The following is an 11,975-nucleotide window of genomic DNA, read 5'->3' as shown; positions in this document are numbered from 1 at the left end:
ACTACTTCAATTCACTCATCTGGTGATAACAGGTCAAATCTGATGCTAACAATGGTGCCAATAAGATTCACAGAAACATAGTAGCTGCCAAACGGACACAGGACAGGACAGACTCCGTATGGCTCCAGGTAAGTCCACTCGTCTTCTCCTCTCAAAGACATGCTTGATTAAATACTGATCATATGCAGTAGTTACCAAAATGGATGAAAATGTGACCTGACGAGTGAATTATATTTCGCAGCAGGGATCGTATTTTCACATTATATACATAATGTAAGGCCGCTGTGGAGCTGCTACCACAATCACACCCTACACGATGTTGTCTGTGAAGGTTCTCAGTCATCCTTGGACCAGGTCATCGTAGTCCAAGGAGCTTGGAAAGAAAAGCATCTGGACTTCTTTAAGTTGCTTATTATGTTATTTTTATACCAAAACACATCCATCCAACAAGTTAATGACTCATCAGTCCTGTTCATGGAGCTTACAGTCGCAGAGCTCTTTGTAGATCCTCTTTCGTATCTTTGGTATGTCTTTTTGTGAGAAGTGGAGGGGTCTTGTCAGAGCAAGGCATCTAGAATACTGTAAAAGAGCAATATCATGTAGTGAGCAAGCAACAGAAACAAATCTGAAACGATCATGCACGCGAACAAAGTCGCACATACCTCCAGAACAAAAACTCCGCAGTCGTTCTCGTTGGTCTGCTGCGGGACTTTCTGCGAGGAGCAGCAGGGGGAGACAGCACATCGTGTCAGTGAGAGCGAGCGTTCAAACAGGTAACAGTTTAAACCAGGACGACGTACCTCATCGAACGCCACCGTCCAACCGCTTTCAAAAGCAGTTTGCTTCTTTTCTTTTGCTTCGGTCATCAAGTATTTCAGGATGTTCTGTTGAGAGGAAAACGTTTAGATAGAAAAAGTATTTTGTCAAAGTAACTGCGTGTACGTGAAGTGTGTAATTACCCTTCCAACTTTCTGGAGCCCGTTCCCTTGAGAGTCATAAAGGCAGATTTTCTTTTGGACGATGTCGGCAGTCACCAAACACCAGTGAACCTCCAGATGGATAGGCACCAAAAGAAGTCTCTTAGAAAACAAATCCACCTGGACGAGACACACGAGATCACAGCCACCCATCCCACCCACTCTTTAGTTCTTTAGAGACTTTTTTCATACTTTTCATTGCATAGAAATAAAAGTTATGTTAGTTCTTTTTGCTTCTGGGAGAAACATGGCAATAGAAAGCTGCATGACTAACAAGGGTATCACATCATTTCCATCTAAGAGCTCACCTGCTTCGTCCATCGCTTAACACCATCGTATCCTTTGGTCATCAGCTGCCGGTGGAAGAAACTGTTGAGAAAATGGACCTAAAAGCGAAGACAAACAGAAATCATCAGTTTATAACAATTAAAAATACGTAGATTTAAAAGTTCTAGGATCAAACATCGCTTTCAAGTAATAGGATAAATATTGGAACGATATCTACAGTATTGTCTCATATTGGGGTACCAGTACTCCTAGGGGTAGTCCACAGCACTACATGGGCTACTAGCAAGGAACCTGGGGCCTACTGCACCAGCATAAGGTCTAACTGTAGGTCTGTGGATTTCATCTCCATATCTAACAGCACTCAACGCAGCACTGGCTAACAAGCTGAGCCATGTTTGACGCTCAGAGGCTATTCGTCACCAGAGCATCACTGACCGACTGCCTAACCAATCATCCTGGCTGATGCTGCAGAGAGTATCACGTTTGGATGATATCTTCAGACTCAGGTCTGCTACACAAGTTCAGTGAATCTGCTCTCATGTGTGAAAAGCGACGGGTGCCAGTGGTCGACTTGCCCGTTCTGGTGATCTGTGGCACCGAAAGTCAGTCGAGCTGCACGAAGATCATCTGTGAGCTCCAACTAAAGGACATTAGGTTCTCATGCCACCCTCATAGAGAGCAGCTGGAAGTCATTTTGTGGGGCTCCTGCTTTTTTCTGCTCCTCCTTGTACAGAGGAGCAGAAACTGTTCCTGAAACTGGCTTGATTCCCTCTCCAGCTCTCCTCCTCCTCCATGCCTGCCCGCCCGGCAGGATGACAGCAATACTCTGTCAGCCTTTTACAGCGGAGGGGTAAAAAGCATTTTAAACAGTCTGGAGTAAATAAACTGACCTCGTTAAATAATATAGAAATACATACAGCCTTATAGTCCCTTTAATGAATAAGTCCGGTAGGTGAAATCTTTCCTCGCTTAGCGTTCCGATGCAAGAAAAATTCCAGCATTTTTAGAGCTTCATTTAGAGCTTTGTTTAATTACCTTCTGATGGGATGAATCCATGATCAGTTCCCCGTACATGTTCATAACCTTCAACAGAAACAACAAATGCGTACACACACCCGTTACATTGATCTTAAACATTCACACTCCAGTGAATCCAGTAAAGCATGGCGTGTTTGGTGTTATAGATGATGCTAACCTGGTCGTTGAGCCAGTTCTGATCTGCCAGCGTCAACAAATCGTCCAGAGTCAACGTGTGTTTCTTGTAGACCACCTGAAAAGACGGGACGGGCTTCTGGAGGATCGCAGCTCGGTATCTGGTAACCTCAGAGAGGACTGTGTTTTTCCTGAACAGACACAAACGGGCAACGCTCAGAAAGCTCCCACTTACTCTTTACCACAACAACAGAATTCTGATTTACCTGTCACTTAAACCAGTGTAAAACTTCCCCTTGAGATGCCTCAAGACGTCGTTCTTACGTAATGGGATTAAGCTTCCATATTTCATGTAGAAGTCATCAAGAAACTCTGGAGAAACACAGAAACTCTTAACAAACGGCCCAGAGAAGAAAGTTGCACCAAATGTTAACGATGCACATACCGTGGATGTCCTTCGTCAGTGCGTTCAGGCTGACATCAGTGTGAGGGGATACTGTTTTTTTACTACTGATGGTCTCATCAGTATCTGTGACTGTACTCTGGTCCTGGCCTGGAGTACCAGCAGTCTGTGCTGATGGGCTGCCGACCTCGAGTCTTTGTGCAGGAGTTGTTCCTGGTACCCTGCTCTGTGTGACGTCTTCACATGTGTAACTGTCTGCATTTAATGAAGATTGGATACTATGACAGTGTCTTAAAGGCTCTCTAATTTCACCAATGTGTACCAAAGTTTCTCCTGTAATGGTTTCACCATCAGTACCTGCAGCAGCATCTGTGTTCACATCCTGGTTCTGTCTTTTAAGGGGATCCTCTGAACCTCCAGTATCACATCCAAGAGCTGACACAAGGACTGATGTTTTTGCTGCATTCAGCGCGTGGTACGCTTTCCTTTTATTTTTTTGTGTCTTTAAACTGAGGCCAGGGCCCGAGCCAAAGCGTTTTTTAGCTCTAAATATCCCAAAGTGGCACTTCTCTCTCCACTTCCTCCACATCCAAAGCTGTAGTTTACAGTACAAGCGCCTCTTGGCTCGCCTGGACATGTGAGAGACCCCATTGATTAAAGAAATGGATCCCTTCCTCCTCTTCAAGTATTTCGCTTTGCTCCGCTGGCTCTGTGCTCGGTGCATTTGGCAGAGAGTGAAGAACGCTTTCCGGAGAGCCAAGTGTGAGCGAGGCGGCTCAAATGTAGCAGCATTTAGCAACAAACCAACACACGGAGCTACATGGTTTCCGGGCCATGATCCAGCCGCTGTTAGATGAGACAATTTCACCTTGAAGTGGAAAGGTGAAATAACATGAGGTCTGAAGAATTCACAATTTGACACGATCCTCACAGCTTACTTAGGGGTCCCTGTCCTGGCTTTGGTTTCACAGTCTGACCATCTGCTGCGACACAGAACAAAAGTTTGATTACACATGAGCCTCACTTTGATGAAAAAGGATTTCATAAATAGATCTGATCCTACGGTGAACCGATCAGTGGCTGAACGCTGGTAAATTCTTCTCAGGTAGAGAAGAATTTTAGTAGCAGGCTGCTACTAACAATGTGCATATGGACTAATTACTTACTGCTTCTTTTACAAAGGCAAATGATCTGAACAGGTCTTCCATCACAGTTGTTGCTTTTGCACTTGCATCAGCTCTTTATACTGAGAAGGAGGCCTTTTTCAGAAGTTGTCAGAGGTCTGAGAGTTACAGACCTGCCTGCAGGTGCGCGTGTGCAGCACATGTCCCCACATAGAAAGACACACATTTTTATTTTTACAAGCAATATTATTTTGTTACCTCCAGGCTGTCGGAGCGGGTACAGGTCGCTGTTTTGCCCGCCTTGAATTGCTTTCTTCCAGACACGTGTTTCCAATCACAGACCCTTGCTAAAAAAAAAAAAAAAAAAGCCGGCGATGTTTAAAGACACCCAACAATTGCCTGCAACAAACGAGGAGCTAGCCACACACTCACGTAGCCTCGCAGTTTCCCCCTCGTTTGGCTCAATGAAACCTCGAAGCGGAGAAAGCTCTTCGCGGACACGTCCTGTCTGTGTGTGCGTTCACATAAATCAGAGCGTTTTTTATTCAGAACACGGCGTTTGGAGCTAAAACTCTTTAGCTTACTTAGCATTCAGGTTAGCCGATGCAAGATTGGATCACGCAGACGGACGCAACGTGAGCGACGTCTTACTGTGATTGGTTGTTAGACTTCGGCTTCATCCAATCCGTTGACCGTTAACAGTCACATGTAGTCACGTGCCCCTCTCATCCTGACCAATCAAAACACGATCTTCTTCTTTAGACGTCCGTTTAGTTACATTAAAGTGTGTCACTGCCCCCTGCAGGCCCTCTCTGTGCGTTCAGGGATTTTATTTTATAGAAATTTTATAGAAACAAGTGTTACAACAAATCTTGATAACCCGGGTAAATATACCGTATCTTCAACTTCAACTTATACATCCCTTTACTTTGCAAAATAAGACCACAATAAGTTCTTCTTTCTAGTTTCCATTACTCTCAACACTCTTACCCCTTATGCTTTTTCATCCATCATCCATTTCTGTTTTGTCTTTAAAGTTGATCTTGCAATATCATTAAAACACCAGTCAAAGAAATCATGTCTCATTAATAAATACAAAGCTACAGAAACATCAGAATAAAAAATGTCTTGTTTGCCTTCCAACCTTCTGCAGTCATTGACTATTAAACAATTCCAGAATCCACAAAACTAAACATGAAAATGATAAGCCAAACAAAAACATTATGGACTTCCCTGCAGTCTCTGCACGTAGCAGAGGCTGCAGGAAGTCTTTTAAAAATGAAGTCTCTGCCACAAGATTTCAATTTTAAAAGCAGTTGGGAAAAATCTAAACTATTTTCAGGAGAAGCCAAACAAACTTGGGAGGTTGTTCTTGTGGCAGGCTGCTACTAACAATGTAGCCTAAAGATACAGTTTAAAGGGCTCATTCAAAGCTAAATCTAAAGAAATGGCCGTGGCTCGAGACGTTTGCATGGTACTGTAACATATCTGTGATTTAATGCTGAATGGAAGTGACCGTGTGTTTTTACTAAAGTTATTAAACCTCAAAGCTTTGTGAAGTATTCTAGAGGGAATGGAAAGACTCTGCGGCGGTCCTCAGTCTGCACTTTATTGCTCATTTGAGAAAACATTTGAAATCTTCTCATCAGTATCTCTGTTTGCGGCCTGCTGCTGACCTTGAGTGACACTGGTGTAATAAGCAGATGGTCGCTGTCCCCCCCAAAACCTGGCAAACATCCTGTTTTTTTTCTTTTTTTTAGTATCATTGAGCAAGTCCGCAGATCCCTGCTGACAGTGGGGCCCAGCTCTGTAGATGACCAGCGTGACCTCTGTTGAGGGAGACAGCTGGTTACACAATACGAGTGAACCCAAAGATCTTCTCACATGTAATATTTGATATATATTCACGGCAGACATAGAGACAGGTGTCAGTATATGTTGCAGGAGTGTGACACTAAAACTGATTTGAACTAAAGGCTGCTCGTCCCACGCTAGACTTTGTGAGTTTCCATTTGCTTTGGCAGTTATCCTTTAAAAAAAAAAAAAAAAAAGAGCAGCACCATGTGACGCAAGAGTCAGGAGGGATGAACATGGTGTTTAACTTGGCTCTGTTTTCATGTTTAAAGTACAGGGTATATAAGCAGCGACCTGCACCAGCTCTGCCTCTCATCTTTACCAGCATCTGCTCGTCTGTGATACCTTATTTTTGTTGCATTTCACACAGAAATGAATCTCCTGAGCTTCACTGTGGTGCTGGGACTGTTGGTGGGGACATGGGCTCAACCCATCGTGCGAAGGCCTCTGTGCGACTCCCCCGAGGCGGAGGAGGCTGCTCTGGTGGCGCAGGATTACCTCAACGCCCAGCACCATCATGGCTACAAGTATGTACTGAACCAGATCGACGACATCAAGGTCTACGCGAAGGTAAGTCAGCAGGTGGAGGTGCTGTTTAGTTACATACAGAAATGTGTGAACACAGTAGAAAAGAATAACGTTTACTGGGCAGAGAAGAAGGATAAACACTAAGTGTAGCAGTCCATACTGCATCATGTTATAGACAGTTTTGTTTATGGTGCCCCTCTCTTTCTAACTTTTTAGGACATTTTCAGACTAAATCAAAAGCAGCTATGTGCTCTATTTTTGCTAATAGGAGCTCTTATATGTTCACCTGCATCTGGAATAATATATACAGCAGAATTTAGTCAATTACCATCTTATGCACTACATTTTTTAAAAGTAATGTAACAATTGTGCAGTGATTTGTATATATTTTTGCTTTTTTAGCCAGACGGAGATGAATACGACATGGAAGTTGACCTGCTGGAGACAGACTGTCACGTGTTGGACCCGCTGCCTCTTGCCAACTGCACAGTCAGGCCCAAAGTACAGACGGTGAGACGCAGAAGCTCTCAGGCTTCGACTCCTGTAATTCAGTCGATATTAGTTCTGATCAACCTACTTTGATTCTTCGTTCTCTTCCAGGCGGTAGAAGGAGACTGTGATGTGGTGCTGAAGAAGGTTGGCGGTGTTCTGAAGGTCATTGCATTCAAGTGCAAATCAGAGGGTAAAGATCACAGATGCTGCTCTCATCCAAATGATTACAAAGAACAAACCACAGCAGTGTCCATACATACTGCATGTGTCAATAACCTGTATGTGACTTTCCTGCTCGACTTGTAGTATCCACAGAGGATTTGTGTTTGGGCTGTCCCAGCCTCCTTCCCCTCAATAACTCCGATGCGCTGGACTTTGTTCATGCCTCTCTGACAACCTTCAACAACATGACTGTGAACACGACACATGTTCTTCTCGAGGTTGGAAGGTTGTCATCACAGGTCAGACAGTCAGGATACTTTTTACCAGATGTAACACAGCTGCATGCTTTAACCTGCAGCTGTCAGTTCATCAGTGCTGTTTAATACTCTCAGGTTGTGTCTGGTGGGCCCATCTTCATAACAGAATATGTGGTTGTTGAGGGAAACTGCACCGAGGATCCCTGCGTGCCTCTCAACGATGCCATGGCTGTGAGTACACAGTAGTAAAAGCACTCAGTTTGTTTTCAGGCCTGTTCAGCTGATCTGAGATGGAGAAATGTTCAATCAGGTCACCAGATGTTGAAAATGAACAAAACTGAGAGCTGTGCCTCTCTCTCCAGGCTCGTGGGATTTGTACAGCCAAAGGTACAATCGCCCAGCACAGTGTGGACTGCAAGATGTTCTCCACTCTGGTAAAATACTGCATCTGACTTCTAATATGTTCTGATTCATGAAGACAAAACAACATTCACCATCTAACGTTCACACAGAAAACATTAAGAACTGTTTTTCTCTCACTGATGTCATTTTTTTAGATTCCCATTGTAGATGCCAACAGCACTGCAGCTGCAGACCCCGTCCTACCACCAGTGGTTCATGTGCACACACACGGCCTGTCACACAAGCACGGCCACAGCCACCACAAACTGACGGCTCTCCACAACCCCCATCAAAACGTCCTGTTATCTGCAGAGTCAGCAGAATCAGATGAAGTTGTACCTGTCGTCCCTGCTGCTGCTGCTCCAGCTGCAGATCCAGCTCCAGCTGCAGATCCAGCTCCAGCTGCAGACCCTGCTCTCGCTGCAGATCCTGCCCTTGCTGCAGATTCTGACTCAGCTGGAGAATCTTTATTGAAGGAAAGCTCACCTAACTTGAAGAAGAGAGATGTATCTGCTGCAGCTGCTGCCGTGGTTGATGCTCCTGCTGTTCAAACAGGACCAGTTACTCTCGTGCCAGTCTGCCCAGGAAGAGTCAGGTTCTTCTAAGTGTCCAAGTCTCACAGACTCTATACTTGCTTTCATTTGTAGCAGAGCACCTTTGATACATTAGCCATTTCCAGTAGATGTAACAAAACACCAACCAATGAGAAATAATTCATTGTTTTAAACTGTCAAATCAGACAAGCTTCTCTGTCAAATTGTCTGTAAAGATGTTGAATAAATCTCAAGTGAATTTACAGGGTTAATGAGGACACACTGATCATTTGTACTGTAGTTCTTGCCGTCATTCTGCAAAGTCCTCTAGAACGATTTCAAAAGTCCACAGTGCTGTTTGCCTGTTGTGTTGACTCATGCCAACGACCCTCCTGTGAACCGGCTGACATTTCTGATACAGCCATGAACAACAGCAGCTTTTCCTCTGCACATCCATGCTCACCACAACTCAACATTTCAGAAATGAATGAAAACACCAGGATACTCATACATCCAAGTATGAAAGAGTTCACACTTCATAATCATAAGAGGCTATTTAAAGATTTCAATGTGAAAATGTTGATAAGATATTTTATCCCATCGACCTGAGTTTCTCAGGTTACAGACAGACAAACATACAGGTCAATGCTGGTGAATATGGGCAAAGTCTATTAGTGAATTTACAAGAATGGATCAATATTCAGAAAGCTGCAGTTCATGGTAAAGGACAAATTAGGTAGACAGCCTCAAAAATGCTGTGAACCCTCTGAGTCTAAAAAGCGATATGATGCCCCCACGGGCTAAACTGATAAGAGAAGCAGCCAAATAAAGAAAAAGTTGTCCTTGGTTACCCACACACGAAGAGATAAGATGATTTTTATACCCAGCTGCTCTAACACCCACTTTCCAGATGTTTTAGACAGTTGTTTTGAACCCATAAACATCAAATTCTCAGCTTAAAAAAAATTAAAGCACAATTTTGGTTACTGAGCCCGTAATGAGGCATTCACAAGAGTCCAAACAGTAAGGTTGTGATGTTGGTCAGTATCCTCCGGACCCTCATTTAGTTTCCTTTAATTTATATGGAAAACCTGGAAGTTGTGGGGCAGCCACCTTGAAAGGTTTGAAGCTTGATGAGGATCAAGTGAAATAGTGGGTTTATACTCACTTTTGCTCAGTGTTATTGTTTGCCCTCTATTTCCAGAGTGTACAACCCATCCTGAACAGAAATATACATGTTTTTTCCTCTTAAAGGCAGAGAATCAAACAGATATGCACACCGTATCGTTTCCTATAGACAGGTTGAATAATGAGCAGAGATGACCACACCTTCAGGATGTCCGACTGTACTGAAAGCACATCTGTTTGAGGCCAGAGTTCATGGCTCCCAGCTACCGCTCACTGTAAACTTCAACCTATTAAACAGTAACTTTCCACTTAATAGAATTTACTGGATTCTTAGAGTCACCCTTTTCCAAATCAAAAATCATTTAGATGTCAAAGGAAGCTTTCATACTGAAAACACATGCACTGCTCCTCAATTTCCACAGCTAATGATATAACAGCTCGTTAGACTGAATATATTCACTTTTCTTTATTGTTTATACTGAGCACTGCTGTTAACAGAGGACGATTCATTTTAATCACTGCAACATTTAAATGTTTGTAACAAATTGTGGCTCAGGCCATTGTACAAGTCTACATGAATTAAATGAGTAAATTAATTAGCTTTAAATGATGAACTGGGACAGAGTACACAGACAAGTGACACAAAACTGAAACAAACGTGTCCGATCATGAGAAAAACTTCCCTCATGAATCCTGTAACAGAAAATATGACTGAACAGAAGGTTTTGCTTCTGTCCTGCAGATGTCTTCCTGCGACACCGCTGAGGCTGGCCTTAAGACTTTTATTGCACATGTTGTGACATAAAAAAAAGAGGGACACGAGTCCTTTAATGGGAGTAAGATGTAAGGTGACATGCACAGCATAAGAGCCTAACATAACTTAGTCTTTGTAAAAGTCATGCAGAGTTTGAAAAAGGAGTTGCAGCAGAATCCAGGTAATGTTTATGTACTTAGTGCTGGTCTTAAACATGAAACAGGACTTTTTTTTTTAAATGGGGAGACGAGGGAAATTAAATTTAGCTTTAATTTTGGAGACGGGAGGTCCACTTTGCTTTTATGAGTATATACAGCAGAATTTAGTCAATTACCATCTTATGCACTACATTTTTTAAAAGTAATGTAACAATTGTGCAGTGATTTGTATATATTTTTGCTTTTTTAGCCAGACGGAGATGAATACGACATGGAAGTTGACCTGCTGGAGACAGACTGTCACGTGTTGGACCCGCTGCCTCTTGCCAACTGCACAGTCAGGCCCAAAGTACAGACGGTGAGACGCAGAAGCTCTCAGGCTTCGACTCCTGTAATTCAGTCGATATTAGTTCTGATCAACCTACTTTGATTCTTCGTTCTCTTCCAGGCGGTAGAAGGAGACTGTGATGTGGTGCTGAAGAAGGTTGGCGGTGTTCTGAAGGTCATTGCATTCAAGTGCAAATCAGAGGGTAAAGATCACAGATGCTGCTCTCATCCAAATGATTACAAAGAACAAACCACAGCAGTGTCCATACATACTGCATGTGTCAATAACCTGTATGTGACTTTCCTGCTCGACTTGTAGTATCCACAGAGGATTTGTGTTTGGGCTGTCCCAGCCTCCTTCCCCTCAATAACACCGATGCGCTGGACTTTGTTCATGCCTCTCTGACAACCTTCAACAACATGACTGTGAACACGACACATGTTCTTCTCGAGGTTGGAAGGTTGTCATCACAGGTCAGACAGTCAGGATACTTTTTACCAGATGTAACACAGCTGCATGCTTTAACCTGCAGCTGTCAGTTCATCAGTGCTGTTTAATACTCTCAGGTTGTGTCTGGTGGGCCCATCTTCATAACAGAATATGTGGTTGTTGAGGGAAACTGCACCGAGGATCCCTGCGTGCCTCTCAACGATGCCATGGCTGTGAGTACACAGTAGTAAAAGCACTCAGTTTGTTTTCAGGCCTGTTCAGCTGATCTGAGATGGAGAAATGTTCAATCAGGTCACCAGATGTTGAAAATGAACAAAACTGAGAGCTGTGCCTCTCTCTCCAGGCTCGTGGGATTTGTACAGCCAAAGGTACAATTGCCCAGCACAGTGTGGACTGCAAGATGTTCTCCACTCTGGTAAAATACTGCATCTGACTTCTAATATGTTCTGATTCATGAAGACAAAACAACATTCACCATCTAACGTTCACACAGAAAACATTAAGAACTGTTTTTCTCTCACTGATGTCATTTTTTTAGATTCCCATTGTAGATGCCAACAGCACTGCAGCTGCAGACCCCGTCCTACCACCAGTGGTTCATGTGCACACACACGGCCTGTCACACAAGCACGGCCACAGCCACCACAAACTGACTGCTCTCCACAACCCCCATCAAAACGTCCTGTTATCTGCAGAGTCAGCTGAAGTTGTACCTGTCGTCCCTGCTGCTGCTGCTCCAGCTGCAGATTATGATTCAGCTGGAGAATCTTTGACGAGTAAGGAGCCTCCTCTTTTCTTCAGGAAGAGAGATGTATCTGCTGCCATCATGGTTGATGCTCCTGCTGTTCAAACAGGACCAGTTTCTCTCGTGCCAGTCTGCCCAGGAAGAGTCAGATTCTTCTAAGTGTTCAAGTCCCACAGACTCTATACTTGCTTTCATTTGTAGCAGAGCACCTTTGATATGTGAGCCATGTCCAGTAGTGGC

The 11,975-nt window shown here is 43.6% G+C and overlaps 3 protein-coding genes and 1 long non-coding RNA gene across 4 annotated transcripts; 2 read left to right on the top strand and 2 right to left on the bottom strand.

Annotated features, from left to right (window-relative positions):
• Positions 1-462: 462 nt before the first annotated feature.
• Positions 463-3,569, bottom strand: LOC146613747 (sentrin-specific protease 5-like). The gene is made up of 9 exons (XM_085378287.1): positions 2,863-3,569; positions 2,684-2,789; positions 2,461-2,608; positions 2,301-2,348; positions 1,286-1,363; positions 960-1,097; positions 801-884; positions 663-713; positions 463-579 (listed from the first exon to the last, which is right to left on the bottom strand). The coding sequence occupies exons 1-9, from the start codon at positions 3,542-3,544 to the stop codon at positions 463-465; spliced, it is 1,452 nt and encodes a 483-aa protein (XP_085234413.1). The 5' UTR covers positions 3,545-3,569.
• Positions 3,570-3,577: 8 nt separating this feature from the next.
• Positions 3,578-4,554, bottom strand: LOC146613746 (uncharacterized). The gene is made up of 3 exons (XR_014907060.1): positions 4,377-4,554; positions 4,203-4,291; positions 3,578-3,803 (listed from the first exon to the last, which is right to left on the bottom strand). It is a non-coding gene; the product is annotated as an uncharacterized LOC146613746 (long non-coding RNA).
• A 1,538-nt stretch (positions 4,555-6,092) lies between these two features.
• Positions 6,093-8,472, top strand: LOC146613745 (alpha-2-HS-glycoprotein-like). Its single transcript, XM_085377601.1, has 7 exons — positions 6,093-6,368; positions 6,729-6,836; positions 6,927-7,008; positions 7,125-7,279; positions 7,373-7,468; positions 7,600-7,671; positions 7,795-8,472. The coding sequence occupies exons 1-7, from the start codon at positions 6,171-6,173 to the stop codon at positions 8,242-8,244; spliced, it is 1,161 nt and encodes a 386-aa protein (XP_085233727.1). The 5' UTR covers positions 6,093-6,170; the 3' UTR covers positions 8,245-8,472.
• A 1,971-nt stretch (positions 8,473-10,443) lies between these two features.
• LOC146613744 (alpha-2-HS-glycoprotein-like) lies at positions 10,444-11,909 on the top strand. The gene is made up of 6 exons (XM_085378084.1): positions 10,444-10,570; positions 10,661-10,742; positions 10,859-11,013; positions 11,107-11,202; positions 11,334-11,405; positions 11,529-11,909. The coding sequence occupies exons 1-6, from the start codon at positions 10,484-10,486 to the stop codon at positions 11,892-11,894; spliced, it is 858 nt and encodes a 285-aa protein (XP_085234210.1). The 5' UTR covers positions 10,444-10,483; the 3' UTR covers positions 11,895-11,909.
• Positions 11,910-11,975: the final 66 nt, after the last annotated feature.

The sequence above is a fragment of the Diplotaxodon limnothrissa genome, linkage group LG18, assembly GCF_057381915.1.
Source record: "Diplotaxodon limnothrissa isolate DT_005_m linkage group LG18, D_limnothrissa_male_GT1.1, whole genome shotgun sequence".
Lineage (NCBI taxonomy): Eukaryota > Metazoa > Chordata > Actinopteri > Cichliformes > Cichlidae > Diplotaxodon > Diplotaxodon limnothrissa.
Note: the sequence above shows the minus strand (reverse complement) of the source record. Positions and strands in the feature narration are given on the sequence as shown.

What these genes read in the sequence shown, in the direction of transcription:
- LOC146613747 (XM_085378287.1), bottom strand. Translation starts at nt 3,544, where the DNA reads ATGCACCGAGCACAGAGCCAGCGGAGCAAAGCGAAATACTTGAAGAGG. An exon ending in AGAACTGGCTCAACGACCAG is followed by an intron (nt 2,349 to 2,460) that starts GTTAGCATCATC and finishes TTTCTGTTGAAG; the next exon opens with GTTATGAACATGTACGGGGA. An exon ending in TGGATTCATCCCATCAGAAG is followed by an intron (nt 1,364 to 2,300) that starts GTAATTAAACAA and finishes CTTCGCTTTTAG; the next exon opens with GTCCATTTTCTCAACAGTTT.
- LOC146613745 (XM_085377601.1), top strand. Translation starts at nt 6,171, where the DNA reads ATGAATCTCCTGAGCTTCACTGTGGTGCTGGGACTGTTGGTGGGGACA. An exon ending in TCAGGCCCAAAGTACAGACG is followed by an intron (nt 6,837 to 6,926) that starts GTGAGACGCAGA and finishes GTTCTCTTCCAG; the next exon opens with GCGGTAGAAGGAGACTGTGA. An exon ending in TTGGAAGGTTGTCATCACAG is followed by an intron (nt 7,280 to 7,372) that starts GTCAGACAGTCA and finishes TAATACTCTCAG; the next exon opens with GTTGTGTCTGGTGGGCCCAT.
- LOC146613744 (XM_085378084.1), top strand. Translation starts at nt 10,484, where the DNA reads ATGGAAGTTGACCTGCTGGAGACAGACTGTCACGTGTTGGACCCGCTG. An exon ending in ATTCAAGTGCAAATCAGAGG is followed by an intron (nt 10,743 to 10,858) that starts GTAAAGATCACA and finishes CTCGACTTGTAG; the next exon opens with TATCCACAGAGGATTTGTGT. An exon ending in TTGGAAGGTTGTCATCACAG is followed by an intron (nt 11,014 to 11,106) that starts GTCAGACAGTCA and finishes TAATACTCTCAG; the next exon opens with GTTGTGTCTGGTGGGCCCAT.